Here is a 24,220-nt window from a genome sequence, read left to right as displayed (position 1 = left end):
GAATCAAGCTGGATCAATGTAACTGATAAAAACATTCCTGGAATTTAGCTTACAAGTGGTTCTAAAGGCAAAAGGTGTGGTGTGGTGTGGTGTGGTTTATTTTTTCCCCCTAATCCATTTTCTTCATTAAAAGGGTGTTCCAGCCAAGAATTTTTTTTTTTTTTTTTAAAGTCAGCCACTACAAACACTGTAGCAGCTGACATTTAATGAGGATACTTGCCTGTCCAGCGATCCCGCAATGTCGGCCTCCCTGAGGCTGTTCCATCCATCTTAACGAAGGGAAACGGGCAGTGGAGCCTTGTGGCTTCACTTCCCGTTTCCTACTGTGCATGCGCGAGTCACGCGGCGCTTTGTGAATGAGCCCATTGTTTTCTGGGACACACACATGTCCCATAAGGCAACGGGGCCCCTCACCGAAGAGGAGGAAGCGCCATGGAATAGGAAGAGGCAGATTAGGAAGACTGCCTAGCAACAGCGGTTTCAGGTAAGTTAAAAAAAATAAAAAAATTATTATTATTTTTTTTTTTAAGAATATTAATGCATGGGGGTAGGGCTGAGCCCCACTCTACCAGTCCAGGGATGCAGGGAATTGAGTCCACACGCATGTCCCCATAGCAAATGACTTGCTATGGTGGCACACAGAGAGGAGTAGATCACCTGCAGGTGACCCCAGAAGAAGAGCCATCTAGGGCAGTATGATTGTTTATTTTTTGTATTTCCGAACATCTTTTTTTTTTTTAATGCCTATATTCCCACGGTCATTAGTAAAAGTAGGGCTGAAACAACTTATCTATTAATCGACAACTAATCGATTATGAAATTAATCGATTACTATTTTCATAATCGATTAATCGGCCAGTAACATAATGGGGGTTAAAAAAAAAAACTAAAATGAGCCATTTATAGTACAAAAATAGCAAATAATCGCTACTGTAAATACCACTTTCACAGTTCTACAGTTTAAAAAAAATTAACCCCTTACAGTATTGATTATCTGCTTTTTGTTGTAGCATAAAGGGCTACTTTTTAGTTTTTTTTTTTAAACCCATTATATTACTAAACGTCTTAGACCTGGTTCACATCTATGTGTTTATTGGTGCTTTTTGCAGAAACACACTACAGTTCATTTACATGGTTTCCTATGGGACACGTTCACATCTATGCTTTTTTTCAGCCGCTGTGTATTTGGAAACGGTCAGGGACTCTCTCTTTTGCTTTAAAAAAAAAAAAAAAAAATGCTCTTTTTGGTTCAATGTATTTCAATGGACAAGTTGCAGTAAAGCATGTAATGGGTTTTGCAGCAAATTTTTTTTTTTTTTATTCTGCCCAACAACTAACTGGCCAAAAAAATGCAAAAACTCAAATCACAGCAAAATCATGTGCGCAAAAATCAAAACGCACTGCAGAAACGGATCAAAACTAAACTGCATACCGAGCCTTCTGCTGGCCACACGGATCAATTTTCAGATGAAAAATCTTTGTACATTCGCTGAATGAAAGAATGTTGTTTAGAAATTTTCACTTGTTTTTAACATCCTGTTTTTAAAATGAATGTAATTTCTGAATGAAAACCACATACACGGTCTGCAAATTTCTTTCACCAAGCAGTTTTCTATTTCCAAATTTCCCCATCACTGTGGTTGAAAATGAACATCGATTTGACCACCACTAACGATTAGAAAATTGAACAAACGTTCTTAATTTTTTTTTTTTTTTTTTAGGGAAGATCTCCTCTAATAGTATATACACTATATCTTTTCTGTCTGTCGTTCTCAGAGTGGATTAGAGGTTTTGCTCTCTAACCATATAGTTGGTTATTTATATTTACCATTGCACAGAGATATTTAGGAATAAATTGCTTTTATTTATTTTTTTTTACGTTACATATTAACTAAATTATACACCACTTTTTTTTTTTTTTTTTTTTTTTTAAGGTCATTAACCAATTAATCGGCCAACTAATTGATTATGAAAATAATCGTTGCAGCCCTAAGTAAAAGCAATTTGTACTTTCCTGGAAAACCTACATAGCCATTTTGTCTTGTAACCATACTTCAGATAAAGCTCTGGCAGAAAGCATTTCTCTGCTAGTCCATGATAACTATTCATACTTAAGGCCCCTTTCACACGGGCATTCCGTATGTCCCTTTTTTCATCCATCCGTTGACGGATGAAAAAACTGAAAATTTATATCAAATACTTACCGTAATTTTCCTTTCCTGATAGGCTCCATGGCAGCATACGTGTGGGTAGCCCCGCCTCCACGATTACCCAATAGGACCCAACTCCCATAAATCTTTGCTCCCGGCTACTACCTGTGTTCCGTAACTAGCCAACTCCAGACATTTGGGAGGGAACTCCTGCTGCCATGGAGCCTATCAGGAAAGGAAAATTACGGTAAGTATTTGATATAAATTTTCCGTTTTCCTGAAAGGCTACATGGCAGCATACGTGTGGGAAATAACTCGCCAAACACACCCGGGTGGGCAAAATGTCGAGCAAAGAACAAAAGTTTATTTAGCATTCTCAACCGACAAAACTTGCAAACCAAAATTAACAGAAGACAGAGCCGCTGGCTCTACACAGTAATGAGAAACAAAGGTATTAATGGAAGACCAAGAGGCTGCTCTGCAAATAACTTCAGGTGCCACATGACGAGAAGCTGCCTACGACGTTGAAATACTCCGTGTTGAATGAGCCGTTAATGCCTCAGGAGGAGCCAAGCCCTTTGCTCTGTATGCCCTCTGAATGATCTGAACGATCCAGGTAGAGATAGATCTAGCCGAAGCTCGCAATCCTTTATTCTTGCCATGAGGGAGAGCAAAAAGAAATTTTGTTTGTCTAAAAGGAGCTGTGACTTCCAAATATTGTTTAAGCGCGTGCCCTACGTCCAGAGGATGAACATCCTGACTCTCTGCGTTTTTGAAAGTGGGAAGCACAATTTCCTGATTCTCATGGAAGACCGAGGTTACTTTGGGATTCGATCCCAACATGGGAATCAATACTGCCCTGTCTGGAAAGAAAGTCAGAAAAGGTTCCTCTGAACCTAGATTCCATAATCTCAGAAACTCTCTTGGCTGAGGTTATAGCTACTAAGAAGATGGTCTTGAGAGTGAGATCCCTTATGGACAGAGGCTCTGTAGAATCCTTTCCAAGGTTTGAAAGAAAATCCAGCACTAAAGGGAGGTCCCATTTAGGAAACCTTGGTTTTCTTTGGGTTCTGAGCCTGATGGCTCCCTTGAAGAATTGTCGTACCAGTGCATGGTTTGCCCAGGAAATATCCGTAAAGGCTGAAATAGCCGACACTTGGACTCTCAATGAACTGATAGCTAAAGGTAAATCAAGGCCTGTTTGTAGAAAGCTTAGTATGTCTTGTACTGTTGGAGAACTGCAAGAATTTTCTCTGGAGGACATATGGGCTGAAAACTTGGACCATATGCGCTCATATACCCTATTAGTACTCCCGCGTCTGGAATTGAGAAGGGTTGGAATGACTTCTTCCGGACAACCAAGAGCTTCTAGCCTTTCCCTCTCAAAAACCATACCTTGAGGTGCAGACATGATGGGCATGGATGTAACCTTGTGCCTTGAGATGGCAAATCCGGCCTGAGAGGCAGGGGAACTGGCTCTTGATAACTGAGGAGCAGCAGAAGAGGGAACCAAGGTCTGTTGGGCCAGAATGGAATCGCTGCGAGAATCTCCACCTTCTCTGTCCTGAGCCTCCGAAGGAACTGCAGGATCACCGGAACTGGAGGGAAGGCATAAGCTGTCTGAAACTTCCAATGTTCTGTGAGGGCATCTATCCCATATGCCTGAGGATCCCTGAACCTTGAGTAATATTTCGGAAGCTTCCGATTGCACGGGGAAGCGAATAAGTCGACTTCCAGGGACAATCTTAAGGTCAGGAGCCAATCGAATACTTCCCCGTGTAGGGACCATTCGTTGTTGTCCAACTCGACACGCGATAGGAAGTCCGCCTGAACATTCTGCACCCCTGGGATGTAGACTGCAGAAAGGTTGGACAAATTCTTCTGAGCCCAATTCATTATCAGCTCCATCTCCTGTAACAGGGACCAGCTGCGAGTTCCCCCTTGCTTCTTTACGTAAGCCACCGCGGTTGTGTTGTCCAACCTTAGCATGACCGAGGCATTCGCTGTCAGATGGTGGAATGACCAAAGCGCCTGGAAGGCCGCTCTTAGCTCCAGAACATTGGAGACGACTCTTTGTGATGGAAATGTCCACCTGCCCTGAGCGACATCCGAAAGGCAGTGAGCACCCCATCCTCGGTTGCTTGCATCTGAAGTTACCGTGACCCATGAGATGGGAATGATCGAATGGTGGTTGCGCAGGTTCTTCCCCTGCAGCCACCAAAGAAGAGACGTCCTCATGGCTGGAGTGAGGAATATGCGCTGTGTCTGGCTGGATAAGTCCCACTGTTGTAGAAACCCCTTCTGAAAGGGACGAGTGTTCCACTGGGCCCACTTTACCATGGGAATGGTGGCTGACATTGTGCCAATCACCTTCAGACATTGGAGAGCCGAGAGATGGGATGAAGCAAGGGCTGCATGAATCCTGTCTCGTATGACTCCAACCTTCTCTTCTGGAAGGGCGATAGTACCTTCCACTGTGTTGAACTGCGCCCCTAGGAAAACAAGAGACTGAGTTGGATCTAGGTGACTCTTCTCTAAGTTCAGAACCCACCCGAACTCCTGTAGAGTGGAGATGACTAGGTCTTTGTGCTCCAAGAGCTGCTCTCTGTTCTGGGATAGCAGAAGAAGGTCGTCGAGATAGTGGTGGAGATGAACACCTTTGACTCTGAGAAAGGCCACAACTGCCAAAAGAACTTTGGAGAAAACCCGTGGGGACGTTGTTAACCCAAAGGGAAGACATGTAAATTGAAGATGTTGATTGCCTACCGCAAAGCGGATGTACTGTTGAAACTCCTTTGCCATGGGGACATGGAAGTAAGCGTCCTTCAAGTCGACTGATATCATCCAGTCCCCCAGATACACTGACTGCTGAATGGTAAGCAGAGATTCCATCTTGAACTTCTCTTTGCGAATGAAGGAATTGAGATGGGTCAAATCTATTACCGGCCTCCATGTGCCATTTTTCTTTTGAACCAGAAACAGAGGGGAATACATGCCCTCTGCACGTTGTTCTTCTGGAATGGGAACGGCTGCGCCTTGATCCAGTAAAGAGTTCACGTAGGTCAATAGGACTTGTTTCTTCTCTTTTGATTCTGGAAGATTTGTGGGAATAAATCTTAGCCTTGGGGTGCTGATAAAACCCCACTTGTGACCTGAGGAAACTGTTTTTACTGTCCAAAAATCCCAAATTGAGGCCGCCCAAACATGCCTGAAGTGGAGAAGACGAGCCCTCACCTGACAAGTTTGAGCGGGCCCAATTTCAAAAGGATTTCGTGGAATCCTGCTTGCCGGACGAACCCCCTTTTGAGGTATTTTTGAAAGAAGACTGCCTGGATCTCCATGACCTTGAGAATTCTCGACCAGGTCTATAGCTCCGCGCCTCCCTGGCATGATCAGGGCCTTGTCTTCTAGGAAATGGACGCTTTTGATTTTGAAGACGTCTGTCCTGGGGAAGAAACCCAGATTTCCCACCTGTAGCCCGGGATATGGCAGTATCCAGCTTGTTACCAAACAAAGATGACCCTTCAAAAGGAATACTGCACCAAGCCTGTTTGGATGCTGGATCCGCCAGCCATGGACGGAGCCATAACGCACGGCGTGCTGAGACCGCTGCTAACATATCCCGAGATATCAGGCGAATAACATCAATAGATGCCTCCCCCAAAAAGGCAGATGCCATCCTGATTTCTTGAATAGGGGAGTCTTTGGCTGTTTCAATAGAAATACCCCTCAGGAATTCTTCTACGGAATCAGCCCAGGATTCTATGGCCTTAAATACCGCTGCCATTGCAAGCACTGGTTTGCAAGCCATTCCATAAGTCAGGTATATCCTTTTAAGGTCTGAATCGATCCGCCTTTCCAAAGGATCTTTAAAAGATACCGTATCCTCTAAATGTAGGGTTGCATATCTCACCAAACGCATGAGCGCTGCATCCACCAGTGGTGCTGACTCCAGGTGCTTCACATCCTCTTCTTTAAAAGGGTATAACTTCAGGATTTTTGACTGCATGGAACCCTCTTTATCCATCTTGCTCCATTCCTCGGTGATAATGTCACCCAACTCTAAAAGGAAAGGAAAATATTGTCGCTCCTTATTGAGCTGTTTAAAGAATTTTCTCTGCTTTGGTGGGGAAGTAACAGGGTCTTCCCACTTCAGAGCCTCTCTCACTGCTTTGACCAATGAAGGCACCAGTCCATAGTCAAAACCTAAACCAGGATCCTCACAGTCAGATTCACTGTCTGAGATAGGAGCAGATAGGCGACTTGGTTGAGAGGATTCCCATGTCTCCTGCAATAGGTTCTCTCCGGTTGGAGGAGCCAATAATTCTGACGGGGATTCACACAGCTGTAGAGCGTCCCTCTCCTGCAAGGACTCCTTCACAACCAGTCTTACTAATGACTCCAAACGCTGGTCTGCACCATCCCTTTCATCTGCAGCTTTGGAGAAGCAGTGATCGCATAAGGATTTGTCTGATGGAACAGGCATCCTACACCCCCAGCATGATTTTTCCGTATGCCTGCTGGAGTGAGCAGCAGGGGGGTGAGAATAATTCTTGTCACGCTGTTCAGACCTTGACCTATGCTGGCTAGACCTTGAGGATTTATGGCGGTGTGATCTTGATGATCCACTGCGTCTAGAGATATTAGGCTGTGGATCAGACCCAGAAGGGCTGTAAAGATAAAACAGAGAGAGAGAAAAAGATACACAGTCAATCCTACCTATGCCAAAGACTCTCTCCATTATATAAAAAACATGAATACTAGCAACCTACCTAACATGAGCGGGCTGGCCACTAGGAGGCAGTAAGGCATCCATATTCCAAAATAAACCAACAGTTTTAAGAAATACTGTAACCAAAGAGAAAAATATAAAAATACATTTTTTTTTTTTTTTAAAGTAAGCATTTCCCTAGCCTAAGGGACATGCTCTTACCTTAAACCGCCGCACTGACAGCCCCGGGAAGTCGCTGCGACCACTGCAAACATTCCCAGGATTCTGACAGCTTCCAAAGGCTTTTAAATTTGGCGCCCGTGACGTCATTGCCGACGTCAGACGCGAGGCGCTCGCGCGCATGCGCGGGAACCAAGCCTCGGTCTCATACCGGGTTCGCACATGCGCAGAACGCCTGCATAACCCGGAAGTAGGAGAGAGGTTTGCTGGAACGCGGAAGCGACCGCAAACAGCATAGAGGAGACCGCTAGACAAACAAAAGGAGAAAATACACACAAATACAATGCTGCCATGGATAGACAAAAGCTCACCACTCCACCAACGATCACCTGGCCGAACGGACTGGGACGCACACGCCGCACCTCCAAGTAGATAATGGTCACCCATAGCAACGGGACACAGACCGTGCGCACTCAGGTAGGAAATCCTTTCTTCAGCGCTACTCTGCAAATACACTCCATACCCTGCTTAACAGTCAGGGCCTATCGGAGGAAAAATTCTCAGTCAGTCAATCAGCCAATCGATCGTCGTGAAGTTTTGTTTCCAGGAAAGAAACCATCTGGTCCTACTGGGTAGGACAAAAAAGGAACACTGGTAGTAGCCGGGAGCAAAGATTTATGGGAGTTGGGTCCTATTGGGTAATCGTGGAGGCGGGGCTACCCACACGTATGCTGCCATGGAGCCTTTCAGGAAACTGACATACGTGTATCTCTATGGGATAGCGGACGTTGGTGAAAGGTCATCTGCTGACATGTTGATGGGGACAAGGGCCTCTTCCCAACTCACAGGGAGCGTGCAGTCCAGGTGACGTCATCTGTTAGCCACGCCAGATGCCAGACAGAGGACCACAACACAACGGAGCAAGACCACAACAAAAGAACATTGGCTTTTAAATTTTATTTATTTTTTTAGCGGGTAACCGGCGATGAGGAAGAAGACAGTGGTGGAAGAGACGGCAGGGGAGAGGATGGCATCCGGGAGAAGACAGAGCTATTAATAAAGGAATTGTCAAAAACTGTTTCGTGTGTGATGAGCCCCCCTGTCCACAGACCCCGACAACCACTGACCAGGGTTGGCTGGCGGGAAGAGGCCCTTGTCCCCATCAACATGCTGGGCAAGGTGCTTTGGGGTGGTAGGGATTTTGGGGGACCCCACACCATTTTATTTTGGCATGGGGGGTTGTTTGCCAGCAATTTTTAATTTTTTTTTTTTTTATTTATTTATTTTTTTTTTTTACATTGGGCTTTCTGAGCCCCTCATTTGGCGACCAGCTATATATAGTGTTTGAAGTTTGGTTCAGTCACTTCTTTTTATTTAAAATTTTTTTTTTTTTTTTTTTTTTTTTAAGGATGTCAGTGGACATGTGCACTGCTGAAAAATTCTTTTTTTTTTTTTTTTTTTGGAAATGCGGAAATTCAAAAATATGAAAGGAAAATACGAAATTTAGAACGAAAATCCAAAAATTTGAAATGACTAACTATTAAATTATAGGTATTGGAATTTCCTTTCAAATTGGGCTGTTAGTGAACATAACGAATAAAAATTTAGCTGAAGTTAAGAATTATCCGAAATAAAGACTGCCACATATAAACAAATGGAACAAAACGAAATAATAATACGTTTTTATTATTAATTTGTCATGTTACATTCGCTTAGATATGGCATTCGTTATTACGGATAATTTGTAACTTCAGATTCATATTCATTACATTCAACAGGCAAATTTGAAAAGAAATTCCAATACTTATAATTTAATAGTTAGTTATAGTTAAGTTTTTTATTATTCATTATTTAGGATTTTAGAATTTTCGGATTTTCATTCTTATTTTTGTATTTCAAATATTTCTAATTTTCAGATTTTTGAATTAACAAATTTGTTTAACCGAATTTCACATATGTAGATGTCAGCGGATATGAAAATGGATGTACCTGATCGTGTGTGTGTGTGTGTGTGTGTGTGTGTGTGTGTGTGTGTGTGTGTGTGTGTGTGTGTGTGTGTGTGTGTGTTCACTTTTTTTTTTTTATTATTTTTTTTTACAAAAAAAAAAACAAAAAAAAAAACACCCTTCTCATTTGTGTTGGTGAAAAACAAATTCACCAATGAACCAAAGCGGTCATATCACAGTCTGGGCTTTTACAACTCCAATTCCCAAATAGTTGGGACACTGTGTAAAATTTACATAAAAACAGAATGCAGTGATTTGCAAATCTCATAACCCAAATTTTATTCACAATAGAAAATGTTTAAACTGACTTTACCATTTTAAGAAAAAAATACGGTAATTTGAAATTGTTGGCATTAATATGTCTGTCGCCATTGCTTATAAGGGAAGCTGGCAGTGTGGCTTTGCGTCTTTGTGCTTTGTGAATAGCACGGCAGCGGGGGAAGGAGCAGGGCACCGAACTTCCGAGTCACCTGGTAGTGAGAGTGGGTACCTGTCAAAAACGGGTATCTTCTCCCCCCAAAAGGTGCCAAATGTGGCATCGAAGGGGGAGGAGGTAGATGAGCGGAGCTTCCAATTTTGGGTGGAGCCCCGCTTTAAATACTGTCCCTGCTGGCAGGTGTCTCCCAGCATTCCAGATGTTTTGGAACTACATTTCCCATGATGCTCAAGCACACTGCAGTGTAGTCGAGCATCATGGGAAATGTAGTTCTGTAGTTCCAAAACATTTGGGGTGCCAAGGTTCGCCATCACTGGTCTAAAGTTATCAGTGGTGTACCCCAAGATTCAGCATTGGGATCCTTACTTTTTAACATCTTTGTGAATGATATTGGTTCTGGGATTAAAAGTGTAATTTCAGGGTTTGCAGATGACACTAAGCTATGCAGTGGAATAACGTCCCTACAGGATGTCTCAGACTTACAAGCCGACCACAATGCACTGTTTAATTGGTCAACTGTGTGGCAAATGAGGTTTAATATTGATAAATGTGAAGTTATGCACTTGGAAGTTGTCAGGGATACCTCATGCAGGCATACAGCAAGGGTGATTGGATCAGTTGGCTGCACCTTAAAGGATTCAGGACCAAATGAGTAAGTGAAAATATATATTTAAGATAATGACACACTTCCAATACCAACACCAATAAATCATAACAAGCAAATGGAAAGTAAAAACAACACAGTAAACTCTATATGAAAACCTAACTAACTATACGTACAAATGGGCAGAACACGCATAAGCCGGACAGGAGAAAAGGGGAACAGGAAGCCAGGTATTGGGAGCAGAAAGTCAGTAGTGGGAGCAGGAAATGGGACAGGTCTCCAGATCAGGATTCTGGGAACAGGGTACAAATCGGGCTCAGACAGGGACACAGCTTGCAGGAAAATGCTGAAGCCCTGAGCCTCAGTGCTTGTCTACTCCCAGCAGTCCATATCAGGTGCAGCCTGATTACCTGTATGTATATCTGCTTGGAGACACCCGCTGGTGGCCACCAGAACTAAACCCTTTGGTGCTGAAAACAACAGTGCCTCCAGCAGGTGACCCAAGCAATGACACAGGTCATGACAGTCCACCCCCCCCCCCCCTTAAGGAGTGGCCTCCAGACGCTCCATTCTGCCCTTGACCTGACAATCCATGTGGGTCTGGAAAACTCCTGAAAATTCTCCCCTCTGTGTCTGCAGGCTTCTTTGCACTCTTCAGCCCAGAGTCTTTTAACCCACTGGGAGGCGTGCCACCTGAGTCTGGTAATAGAACCTCGCGCCCCACCACCAGGGGCTGGAAGTTTGGATCTGGCAACAAAAGCTAGTTGGGCAGTGGGCATAAACCCATTGTAGGCAGACAACACAGAGGCATCAAAGTCAGGCTGGATGTCAAGCAGGGGAGAATTGGAGGCAAGATGGGCATCAGACCAGAAAGCAGCATCGGCGAGCTGGGCATCAGGCCAGAAAGCTTCAGCGGTGAGCTTGGCATCGGGAACCGATTTAGCAGACACTGTATCAGCCAGTTGGATAACGGGCACTGGATCGGCAGGCTGGGTAGTGAGCACTAGATCGGCAGGTTGAGTAGCGAGCGCTAGATCGGCAGGCTGGGTAGCGAGCGCTGGTTCGGCAGGCTTGGTAGCGAGCATCGGGTCATCAGACTGGGCAGCGAGCACCAGATCATTATAGGTAAAATTAAACCGGGGCAATATCCGATTGCCTCTCAGGGGGGATCAGGAAGGAATTTTTTCCCCTGCAAGAGCAAATTGGATCATGCTTTGCTGGGGTTTTTTGCCTTCCTCTGGATCAACTGTGGGTATAGGATTTTCTGGGGTGGGTATATAGGATTGTTACATTCCTTGTAATGGGAATAAAAGTGAAAAAAAAATAGATGGTGTAAAAATAAAAAAAATGTAATCCCTCCGAGCTTGCGTGCAGCAAACTAATACGTAAGTCGTGCCCACATATGTAAACTGTGTTCAAACCACACGTGTGAGGTATCACCATGATCAATAGAGTTAGAGCATCCTCTGTAATTCTAAACGGGTAACCTGTAAAAAAAATTTGAAAGCTTCCCCTAATGGAGATTTTTAAGTACCGTACTTTGTTGCCATTCCACGAGCATGCGCAGTAAATGCCAATATTCCCCATTCTTGGTTCATGTTTTCTTTCCCTTTTACCTTTATGGACTTCTTGTGGCCAGTTGCACACTCAAGCGGCATCTGAGCATCACAGTTTTATGAAAATGTACAAAATATAACTGGGTACTGACATTTTATAGGTAAAGTTGGTCCCGGGAAAACCTGATTGGCTCTCGGGGGATCGGAGAGTATTTTTTTTTTTTTTTCTACCCTGCTAGAGGAAAATGGGTCATGCTTTGCTGGCGTTTTTTATTTATTTTTTCTTCCTCTGGATCAACTGTGGGTGAAGGATTGTGCATATGGGATTGTATGACTTTTTTTTTATATAGAGCTGCACAATTAATCTTTCAAAAATCGTGATCACGACGATCTCTATTGCAGTTTGCTGATTCTTTAATAGAACAAGTGGAAAGACGTATCTGCTCACTCAGCTGTCAAAGGAAAACATTCGGGCAGTCTGCCAAATTTTTAACATGAAACATTGTAACTAACTCTTCCTTCTTAGATTAAAGGGATAAACTTATTTGTGTAAAGAAAAAGTCTGCCAAGTTTTTTTGTAAATGCAGGAAGTTTAATCACTTAAAAGTCTAAATCTTTTTCTGACACTTGTTTCTTAAGTTTAAAAATCAATATTTTTTTGCTAGAAAATTAAGTGGAACCCCCAAACCTTATATATCATTTAGCAGAGACCCTAGGGAATGAAATGTCAATTGCTGCAATATTTTATATCATACTGTATTTGTAGTTAAGAAAAAAAATTGTGACTCTCATTTTAGCCAGCATCATGCAGCTCTACTGGGGGAGGGACTGTACTAGGAAGTCAGTCACAAGTGTGTGTGGGACTGGAAGCAGCCGCATGTTACTTAGAGGGAGGGAGACCTGTTGTATTAACGACTCCTCCAAAACTTCTGTAAAACTTGTATGGTTGAAGTGTTTTGGGTTAAGATTTACTCTAAAGAGTAACTCCACTAGTTCAGAAAAAAACTTTCCCTCTGGGTGTTCAATGTACATTGCAAGGATATAAAAAAACTTTGCAGATTCCTACATTGTTATTCTGAAGAAATCCCTGTCTGTCTGTGTCCATGTGGAAAGTGATTCTAATGGGAGTGGTTTTATAATTATCAATCAGCTGCTGGACCTGCGGGGCTCTAATGAGGAAAACTGTAGGGCCTGCATTCCTTTTAGATGTGATTTCCTACTGGAAGCATTGCACCAAAAATTACATTTTTTGTTGCAGAGGATGCATGAAATCTGAGGCCGCGTACACACGGGCGGACTGTTCGCCCAACCTTGTCCGCTGAACAGTGTTTGGGCGGACAGTCCGCCCGTGTGTGGGCTTTCAGCGGACAGTTTCAGCGGACAGTTGGACGGACAAAGTCTTTCGGAAATTCCGAAAAACTGTCCGCTGAAACTGTGTTTGAGCGAACAGTCCGCCCGTGTGTAGGCTACTTTCGAAATGAGCAAACTGTTCCCGCTCGGAAAGTCCGCCCATTTCGAGCGCGTGTACAGGTAGGCGGGGCCCGCGAGGGAGACGTCGCGGGCTCCGCCGCCTGGAATGGGCTTAAAGGGGAACCCCAACGCCGAAAAAAATCGGCGTGGGGGTTCCCCCAAAGTCCACACCAGACCCTTGTCCGAGCACGCTACCCGACCGGCCAGGAAAGGGGGGCGAGCGAGCGCGCCCCCCCTCCTGAGCCGTACCAGGCCGCGTGCCCTCAACATGGGGGGGTGCCTTGGGGAAGGGGGGGCCGCGTGGCCCCCCACCCCAAAGCACCTTGTCCCCATGTTGATGAGGACAAGGGCCTCTTCCCGACAACCCTGGCCGTTGGTTGTCGGGGTCTGCGGGCGGGGGGCTTATCGGAATCCGGGAGCCCCCTTTAAGAAGGGGGCCCCCGGATACCGGCCCCCCACCCTATGTGAATGAGTATGGGGTACAATGTACCCCTACCCATTCACCTGTGAAATAAAGTACAAAAAAAAACACAACACAGGGAAAAAATATTTTATTGCACAGCTCCGGGGGTCTTCCGTCTTCGGGGGTCTTCTCGCCGGACTCCTCCGCTATCTGTGTGTAGCTCTTTTACTAGCGGAGGAGTCCGGCTTTCTTCCTCCCCGCCGCCGGCCTCTTCTCCCGACTTCGGGGGTCTTGTCCCCCTCTTCGGTTCTTCTGCCGGGCCACCGCGCCTTCTTGTAGCTCTTTTGCAGGCGGTGGCCCGGTCTTCTGTCGCCGCTGCCTTCCGTTCTTCTGTCGCCGCCTTCGGTTCTTCTGCCGGGCCACCGCGCCTTCTTGTAGCTCTTTTACAGGCGGTGGCCCGGTCTTCTGTCGCCGCTGTCGTCGCCGCCGCCGCCTTCCGTTCTTGTTCTTCTTCTTGTTCTTCTTCTTCTCCTGGAGATGTTGACTCGACGAGCTCTCCGGCCGGAATGCCAGAGCCGCGCTGTGCGGTCACTTATATAGTGACAATGGGGCGGTGTCACATGGTATATGTCACATGGGTTGGTCACATGGGTTGATGTCACATGGGGACTATGACATCGTAAGGGGGCGGGGTCACCATGTGACCAACCCATGTGACATATACCATGTGACACCGCCCCATTGTCACTATATAAGTGGCAGCGGAGCGTGTCCCTGGCATTCCGGCCGGAGAGCTCGTCGAGTCAACATCTCCAGGAGAAGAAGAAGAAGAACAAGAAGAAGAACAAGAACGGAAGGCGGCGGCGGCGACGTCAGCGGCGACAGAAGACCGGGCCACCGCCTGTAAAAGAGCTACAAGAAGGCGCGGTGGCCCGGCAGAAGAACCGAAGGCGGCGACAGAAGAACGGAAGGCAGCGGCAACAGAAGACCGGGCCACCGCCTGCAAAAGAGCTACAAGAAGGCGCGGTGGCCCGGCAGAAGAACCGAAGAGGGGGACAAGACCCCCGAAGTCGGGAGAAGAGGCCGGCGGCGGGGAGGAAGAAAGCCGGACTCCTCCGCTAGTAAAAGAGCTACACACAGATAGCGGAGGAGTCCGGCGAGAAGACCCCCGAAGACGGAAGACCCCCGGAGCTGTGCAATAAAATATTTTTTCCCTGTGTTGTGTTTTTTTTTGTACTTTTATTTCACAGGTGAATGGGTAGGGGTACATTGTACCCCATACTCATTCACATAGGGTGGGGGGCCGGTATCCGGGGGCCCCCTTCTTAAAGGGGGCTCCCGGATTCCGATAAGCCCCCCGCCCGCAGACCCCGACAACCAACGGCCAGGGTTGTCGGGAAGAGGCCCTTGTCCTCATCAACATGGGGACAAGGTGCTTTGGGGTGGGGGGGCCGCGCGGCCCCCCCTTCCCCAAGGCACCCCCCCATGTTGAGGGCACGCGGCCTGGTACGGCTCAGGAGGGGGGGCGCGCTCGCTCGCCCCCCTTTCCTGGCCGGCCGGGTAGCGTGCTCGGACAAGGGTCTGGTGTGGACTTTGGGGGAACCCCCACACCGATTTTTTTTCGGCGTTGGGGTTCCCCTTTAAGCCCATTCCAGGCGGCGGAGCCCGCGACGTCTCCTTCGCGGGCCCCGCCTACCTGTACACGCGCTCGAAATGGGCGGATTTGCCTCCTCCTTACGTGGGCGAGTCCGTTCATTTCAAAAGTTGAGCGAACTGTTTGGCAAACAGTTCGCTGAAACAGTCCGCTCGTGTGTGGGCAAGTCCGCTCATGCAAATTTTGAGCGGACTGTTTGCCGAAACTGTTTGACGAACAAGGTTGGGCAAACAGTCCGCGCGTGTGTACGCGGCCTGACTTATATTTTAGTGCAGACTTCTGGGAAAAGCAGTGAACCAATCGCACAAGCAGAAAGTTATGTTTCTGGGGGCGTTCTGTACACATTCTGTCTACAGAACACTGCCAGGTAGCCATATTGCATTACATTTACAAAAAATTACAGAGCTGAAAAGGAAAAGTCATTTTTAATAACATTCAATTACCATAACCATATGACTGGTTGCAATTTTATATGCTGTATAGTTTTTATTTTCTTTGCTGTTTTTTTTTCCCCCTACAAAAGTAGAGTTAGGCCACGTACACACGAGAGGATTGTCCGTCCAACTTAGTCCACTGAAACGTGTTTCAGCGGACAATCCGCTCGTGTGTGGGCTTCAGCGGACTTTTTCAGCGGACAGTCTGGCGGACTAAGTCTTTCGGAATTTCCGTAATATTGTCCGTCCAAACTTGGTTTCAGCGGACAGTCCGCTCGTGAGTAGGCTAGTTCGACGGACTAAGTATGGCGCATGCTCAGAAAGGATTTACACGGCTGAAGGTTGCATTGCAGTGTATTGGACGTCAAATTTCTAGTCCCGTCGTACGTGCCGTACACGTCATCGTGCAAGCTTTCAGCGGACTGTCTGTTCGTCGTGTGTGGTCAAGTCCGTTCATTCAAAAGTAGGACGGACTGTCTGTCGGATTGTCTGACGGACTTAGTTGGACGGATAGTCCGCCCGTGTGTACGCGGCCTTACCCTTTTAAAAAGGAAGCAAAGGCTATAAATCTCTCCCCCCCCCCCTCTTCCTCCAACTTGTCCTACATACTCTGTATACAAAATGTGTATACTTTCCTATTTTTAGTCTGGTCATGTCATCCATCTGGCTCCCCTGTGTCAGTGAGTGGCTGCTGCAGGGGAGAGGAGGTATCTCTGGCAGTGGCTATTCCAATAGAGTCTATGAATGATGTCATGTCTTTGGGAATTCATAGCTGCTGTTGAGCGCTCCTTGCACTGGGGAGCCAAAGCTGCAGGCTTAACTGATGGGACCAAGTTATAAAAAGGGTAAGTATACAAATCCCCCCCCCCCCCCCTTTTTTTTTAAATTTTTTTAATACAGAGTACATGGGATAGATAGGAGGAGGGCGGGGAATGTTTTTAAGAATAGTTCGATTTTACTACCACTTTAAGTTTTTTTTCGTTTTTCCTAATTTGCTTGACAGTCATACAGACACAAACAGTAGAGGGCCATTTACAAGTGACATAATGTTTTAAATCATACATATGTTATTGTATAGTTTGTTAGGACAGATTTTTTTTTTCTTCCTATAGGAAAAAAGTCCCATGACCTCCGGGAGTATGACCCTCTTACACAGGCAGACAGCGATGAGAGCGAGGATGACCTTGTCATTAACATCCAGCATAACGGACTTCAGAATGGAAAGGGCACCCAACATACAACAAATCAACCTGATTCTGATGTTGAAAGAATTTCAAAGCGAGTTCAGCAACGAAAAATCGATCATAAACAAGAGGGGTTAGCTGCTACAGGTGGACTGGAACCACAGCTTAAGGCAACATCCTCATTGGTGTCTTATGTGCGGACTACAGTCTTCATTCTGACCGTTGTCATCTCCATGATCATGGTTCTTGTTTGTGCTTTCCTAATCCCTTGTCCACTGCCTAGTCAACAGCATGTTTGGTATCTCAACGTGGGTTATGAACCTGGTAAGCAAATTTTAAGAAAAAAAATATAATATATGCAGAATTGTATGCAGTTATTTCTTTCTATAATCTAGCCATTTTGGTCAATAGACTGTTCGAGTTCTGTACATTTTAAATGTTAAAATGAGGGTTGCCTCTAAAGATCTAATAAAAAAGAATTCAGGACTACAGATGGCTCATATGCCAGTGGAAAGAAAAAGGTATTTGGTTCAGTGCCAAGGGTGTTACTTTAGTTTCAGTTGTTTAGACTTCTCACTTACACTTTATAATTGCAGCAGTCAAATTAGTGTTATCTGTGAAAATACAACTCTGTAGTGAAAATAAAATGAAATGCTATCTGTTGTGCCGATAGTAGAGATCCAATGGTACCATTCATAGGAAAAAGATAAAAGAAAGCATATGGTGTAAAACCATTATGACAAATTTATTGTATTGCACTAACTTTTTACAGTGATGGTTAGAACCTGGCACCCGGTTTCTGCAGCATTGGTTTGTTTGCGGAGCCCGCTGTAGTAATTCCCGTGTTCAACAGAGAGACTCTGGTTCCCGTTCAAAGATGGTGCCTGAGGGAAGTTACGTCCCGATGACGCAAGCACAGCCCCAGCTTTGCTTTCTTTTATCATTTCCCTATGAATGATGCCATTTGGATCTCTACTATTGGATTAACTCAACAGAGTTATGCAGCTACATACTGCATTTCAGACTGTCCCTCTGCTCTCATGTGACTCCAGAGACTGCCAGACTCGCTGCTTGCCGCTCTCCTCTCGGCTGACGTCAGAGGAGGATTCACATGAGAATGGAGGGACAGTCTGAAATGCAGTATGTAACTACATATTTTTTAAAAGGCATTTACAGTGGTGCACTTAATGTACTATAAGAGGGGATTCAATAAGACCATTTAAAACTTGTAAGTGGAGTACAATGGAAGCGCTCTCTCAGGAGGGGCAGGGCATGTCGGGATGACATCACCTGCCAATTGATTATGCTGGTCGTAGCATCAATGCCGTATCGTGGACACCCAAATTGCGATGCATCGATGCTATGATTTATATTCAACACTCCTAGTCAAAGTTGTTGCTCAGACAGTAAGCATTTACCATACTTGATTTTTCTGTGCTTTTATCATCTGCAGTTTTTGGTTGGTGACAGGGTCTCTTTAACTACTTCTGGAAAGTTTTTTTTTTTTTTTTTATTCCTTCGTGACCAGGGCAATTGCTCGGTCATGCAACACTGTACATAAATTTAACTTTATATAATTGTTTTACACATATAGAGCTTTCTTTTTCCGGTACTTGATCACCACTGGGGGTTTTCTTTTTAATTGTATAAACAAGAAAATACCATATTTTTTTTTTTTAACTATATGTTCTACTTTTGTTATAAAAACTATGCACTAAAATCTAATTTCTTCATAAATTTAGGCCAAAGTCCATCTAGTTCAACCAAATGTGTTTGGTAAAAAGCACATCCCCAAATGTATCTGAATCCCGTGTCCCTCAATGAATGGGAAAGAAAATTGAATTTTTGTACTTGCCATAAAATACTTTCGAGGGACACAGGTCCCACTCCTTTATGTTTATGGTCTTGTTCTTGGCACTGCTTTATTACAAAACAAAAGCATGCTGGCAGTGGGAGGGGTTATACCAGACTGGCCACTTTTTTTTTTTTTTTTGTTTGCCAGTGTTGAAATCCTTCTGCAGGTGGCAGTATAACCCAAATGTTTCTGAACCATCAGTTCTTCAGTGAACTTCAAATAAAGAGTTTTGAGTACAAAAATATTTAATCTTTGTTCTTTAGAACTGTGCATAATAAAAAAAAAATATATGAAACACCCCAGTTACATTTTTATTTGTATTTTTTTTTTTTTTTACATTAGTTGCAGTTAAACGATGCACAGCTTCCCCACTATTACTATGGGTTAAACCTTCCTCCTTTATTGTAGGCATAACCCCTTTACAGCAGTGTTATGCGAAAGTGGACTTTCTTCCAAGGCACCACATGTATGTGCTCCAGAATATATAGTTTGCTCACAGCGTGGAGAGCAAGCTGTCACTGACAGCTCCTGGTCTCCTAGCAGGATTCTCCTACTACAGAATCCACCCTGTGTACATTTTTCTAACAGGATATTTCATCAGAACAGCTAAGTAAAAACTGGTAAACACATGAAAACTCAACCTCCTGCCTGTAAATGAAAATGCATTTTTTTTAATCCACATATCAAAATGATTTGTCTTACAAATTATAAAGAAATAATAATAATAAAAAAAAAAAAAAAAAAAAAAAAAAAAAAAATATATATATATATATATATATATATATATATATATATATATATATATATATATATATATATATATATATATATATAAATAAATATAATTTTTTTTTTTTTTTTTTTTTAAATTGGAGCTGCACATTTAATCGCCAAGAATCATTATTGCAATCTTGACTAAAGTATTTCACAATTCTTTCTAAGCAAAGAATTCTCGCCACTTTTCTGAAGCCAAAGCCCTCAAAAGAAAGGAAGAGAAAAACTGGGTTGTCTGCCAAGAGTCAAAACATTCTTTATCAGTTGAACTTCAGTATAAACATTGTAAACATTGTAACAATTTGTCAATGGAATAGACTTTGTGTATAAGTGAAAAAAGTTTAAAACACACCTTTTTCTGACATTTTGTTGGTTTCAAGTTAAAATAATTTTTTTTTTTTTGCTAGAAAATTACATAGAACCCCCAAACTTTATATATATATATATATATATATATATATATATATATATATATATATATATATATATATATATATATATATATATATAATATTTTAATAGACACCCTAGAGAATAAATTGGTGGTTGTTGCAATATTTTATGTCACAATGTATTTGCGCAGCGGTCTTTCAAATGCAATTTTTTTGGAAAAATTAATAATAATAAAAAAAATCTAACGAGTAAAGTTAGCCCATTTTTCTCAAATCGCCTTTCAGGACAACCCTGGAGAGAGTGCAGCTCCGCCCCTTTCTTCAGGAAACACCTGCCAACCTTTCAAATCCCTCCTCTTCCACCTTGGCTTCAGTTATTGTGTTTCCTCTACCATGTTAGAAGCACCTGTGGGAACCAGAAAGGGGGGTTATGCACTCCCTCCAGGGTGGAGTATGAAGGCTTACCTCCCGACTCGTTTGTTTTCTTAAGGGCCATCCCAGCACCCTCCCGGTACGATCGGACGGTATTCCGGAGTCCCCGACCTTTCCCATGCTCAGCGGAGCGGTGGCCGGCGGAGGGTCGAGGCGTCAGCAGGGTCCAGGCTCTGTTCGGAGCACGCTGGGAGCAGAGAGGTGGTGGTTCGCCTCCAATGCGGCCTCCAGATTTTTCCCGTGTACAGGTGGATGGATAACGCGGCGGCCTGTGACGCGGCTTCCTGTTCTGGGCGGGGCGCCGATTGGTTCCAGTCGCCCGGAATGCAAAGGTCAGGGTGGCTGGTCTGTAGGCCGGCGCTTCTGCTTCCGGATTGGCGGAGAACGCCGATCCCGGGAATTTTAAAAAAACGGTCATTTGTTTCAGTCCCCACTGTGGCTCTCCGATCTCCGATCATGTGTAGAGAATTCCGATCGGACAAAGCGCCACGCATGCTCAGATCAAATTCCTACATCAAAGCTATTGGCTACTAGCCTGAACGTAGTCCCATCGTAATGAAATTACGTCATCACGTTCTGAAAGATCGGATTTTCCGACAACTTTGTCCGACCGTGTGTATGCAACAGTTTCGGACAAGATCCGTCGGACAAAATCCGACGAATTTGGTTGTCTGAATCTCCGACCGTGTGTACAAGGGCTTAGAAGGCATTTTCCGTTTTGATGACAAAGAATCGGAGGTGTGGAATAAAAAGCCAAGGGTGGGTACTGCTTTTTCACAAGTCTCAAGCCGAACAGATCTGGCGTTCGAAGATATAGGGGTACTAAAAGACACTATGGATAAGAGAGCCAACTCCCTCTTGAAGAAAGCCTGGGATTCGGCATCGGCCAGCCTCAAACCAGCGATGGCTTCTACAGTAGTAGTGAGAAATTTGGAGTGCTGGATAGAAAAACTAAAGAATCATGTTGAGGCATGAACATAACGGAAAGATTTATTAGAATCCTTTCCGTTGATTTTAAAGGCAGTGAAATACATGGCTGATGCTTCAGCCGAGTCTATTAAGATGGCGGCCAGGTCTTCAGCATTGGTGAATTCAACCAGAAGGGCTGTCTGGCTAAAGACCTGGTCGGATGACACAGCCTCAAAAATTAGGCTGTGTGGTCTACCTTTTTCCGGGGACCTTCTTTTTGGTCCCGACTTGGAAGCAATCCTGGATAGGACTGCAGACAAGAAGAAGGCATTCCCTGCCAAAAAGAAGCAGGTTGTGAAAAAGGAATTTTCGTGCTGTTCAGCAGTCCCGAAAGGGTGGGCATGGCAACAAGAGGCTGTGGACCTCCCAAAAGGGTAAAGGTGGGGGGGGAGTTCTGTTCAGGGCTCCCTCGGAACAACCTACCAAAAGTAAGTGACAATCTAGTCCCAGTAGGGGGGAGATTGGTGACCTTCCTTCTACAATGGAACATGGTGTCGTCAAGCCTGTTTGTGAGGAATATAATCGCTAAGGGTTACAGGCTAGAATTCTCAGAACCTCCTCCAAGCAGGTTTTATGTTATGGCCCTCCCAAAGGACCAAGAAAAGGTCTCCGCAATGATGAACCTATTACAGGAGCTGATCCAGCAGGAGGTAGTAGTACAGGTCCCGAAGCCATAGAAAGGGCAAAGGGTTTTATTCACACCTCTTTCTGGTGAAAAAACCCTCAGGGAAATATCGGTTGATCCTAAATTTGAAAATTTTGATCAGATCAATTCGATACAAGCACTTTCGCATGGACACGATCCACTCAATAACCAAGTTGTTGGCCCCGAACTGCTTCATGGCTTCCTTAGACTTGAGGGATGCATACTTGCACGTCCCGATTGCCCAAGCCTCCCAGTGTTTTCTTCATCTGGCAGTCAATCTGGCACCTACAGTTCAGGGCCTTACCTTTCGGGCTCTCGTCCTCCCCCAGGAATTTCACAAAAATCATGGCAGAAGCCCTGGAGCCATTGAAGCTGAGGGGAATTTCCATGGCCCCATACCTAGACTATTTGTTGTTCTTTGCAGATTCCAGGGAACCACTTTTGGCAAATCTACAGATAGCACAAACGCACCTCAGGGAGCTGGGATGGCTACTCAACTTGGAGAAGTCAAACCTAATTCCAAGCCAGGAGGTGTTTTTTTTTGGGATACATAATCAGTTCGGTCCTTCAGAAGGTTTTCCTACCACAGTCGAAATTAGAGAAGATTTGCAAGGTGGTGAAACAGATGCAAACAAACTGTACAATCTCAGTTCGGTCAGCTATGGCGGTACTGAGACTTTTTACAGCTTCAATCCCGGCAGTTCAGTGGGCCAGGTTTCATTCCAGGCCACTTCAGTGGACCATCTTACAGAACTGGTCGCATCAGACCTCACTGGAGAAACAGATCAGGCACTCCTCTCGAGTGACACGAGCACTGTGGTGGTGGAGAAATTCGGGCAACCTATCCAAAGGCCTCTCCTGGGTTTTCCCAATAGGCAAGCATCTGACAATGGATGCAAGTTCCTGGGGCTGGGGAACCCACCTGGATGGTCTGACTACACAAGGGACCTGATCCAAGGCAGAGGCCCAGAGGTCTTCAAATTGGCGAGAGCTAAAAGCCATCCTTCTGGGTCTGTTAGCTTTTCATCAGGCTGTCAGAGGACAGCATGTGCAGGTCCTGTCGGACAACACGACAGTGGTGGCTTATGTCCTCAAACAAGGAGGAACCAGGAGCATGCGTCCTTTTGACCAACTGTTCACCTGGGCAGAATGTGGCCTCCCTAAGCCCTTGTACACACGGTCTGAGATTCTGACGGAATGTGTCCGATCAGACCGTTTTGTCGGATATTTCGACTGTGTGTGGTCTACATCGGACTGTTTCTGTCGGAGTATCCGACGGACCAAGTTTTCCAACTTGTTGGTAAAATTTTCCGACAAAATGCTCCGATCGGACATACTCCGATCATGTGTAGAGAATTCCGATCGGACAAAGTGCCACGCATGCTCAGATCAAATTCCTACACCAAAGCTATTGGTTACTAGCGTGAACGTAGTCCCGTCGTAACTCAATCACGTCGGATTTTCCGACAACTTTGTCCGACCGTGTGTATGCAACAGTTTTGGACAAAATCCGACGGATTTGATTGTCGGAATCTCCGACCGTGTGTACAAGGGCTAACAGCGATCCACCTAAAAGGTTCTCAGAATCTGTTGGCGGACCTACTCAGCAGAAGGAGGTTGGCAGAGGCAGAATGGTGCCTGAACCAGGAAATGTTTCTAATGATCTCCGAAAAGTAGGGGCCCCCCCCCCAGGTGGACCTGTTGCCAGCCAGCAAAACCCGAAAGCACACAGGTTCTTTCCTCTTCACCGAGAAGATCAAGCCCTAGGCATAGATGTGCTAGCTCATCCATGGCAGTTCTGGCTGTGTTATGCCTTTCCCTCCATTTCCTCTAATTCCGTTGGTCTTGAGGAAATTCCAAGAGGAAAGGACCAACATGATCCTAATCACCCCCTTTTGGCCAAAAAGACCTTGGTTTGCAATCTTGCTAAATCTGGCAGCAGAACCACCCTGGAAACTGCCACTGAGGAAGAACATTCTCACTCAAGGATCAGTGGTCGATCCCGAGACAGACAGACAGGCTGCACCTAACCGCTTGGCTTCTGAGGAAGACCTCCTGAGAGCCAAAGGCTTATCGGAGAGAGTAATAAAGACTTTACTTTACAGTAGGAAGGAAGTAACGAGAGCCATTTACCTGAAGGTCTGGAAAAAATTTAATTCCTATTGTGTGGCTAAAGGCTTTCAGGTAGATAGGCTTGTTTCAGTACTTGAGTTTCTCCATGAAGGAATGGAGAAAGGACTAACAGCCAGCACCTTAAAGACACAGGTAGCGGCTCTTTCAGTTTTTTTTGGAAAAGACTTTGTCAAAAGAAACTTTAATTTCAAGACTTTTTAGGGCCATGGCACATAATAGGCCAGTGCCCCT

The 24,220-nt window shown here is 44.9% G+C and overlaps 1 protein-coding gene across 2 annotated transcripts in view; it reads left to right on the top strand.

Annotated features, from left to right (window-relative positions):
- Positions 1–24,220, top strand: part of FAM234B (family with sequence similarity 234 member B) — a 178,789-nt gene that overhangs the window by 38,676 nt on the left and 115,893 nt on the right. For both annotated transcript variants that reach the window (XM_077452516.1, XM_077452515.1), the window contains exon 2: positions 16,717–17,112. In XM_077452516.1, the coding sequence (XP_077308642.1) occupies positions 16,717–17,112 (396 nt within the window). The remainder of the gene's footprint in view (positions 1–16,716; positions 17,113–24,220) is intronic.

This window comes from Lithobates pipiens, unplaced genomic scaffold (genome assembly GCF_037356315.1).
Source record: "Lithobates pipiens isolate NorthernLeopardFrog02 unplaced genomic scaffold, aLitPip1_a1.2 Scaffold_23, whole genome shotgun sequence".
NCBI classification, from domain to species: domain Eukaryota; kingdom Metazoa; phylum Chordata; class Amphibia; order Anura; family Ranidae; genus Lithobates; species Lithobates pipiens.
This window is presented reverse-complemented; position numbering and strand designations above follow the sequence as displayed.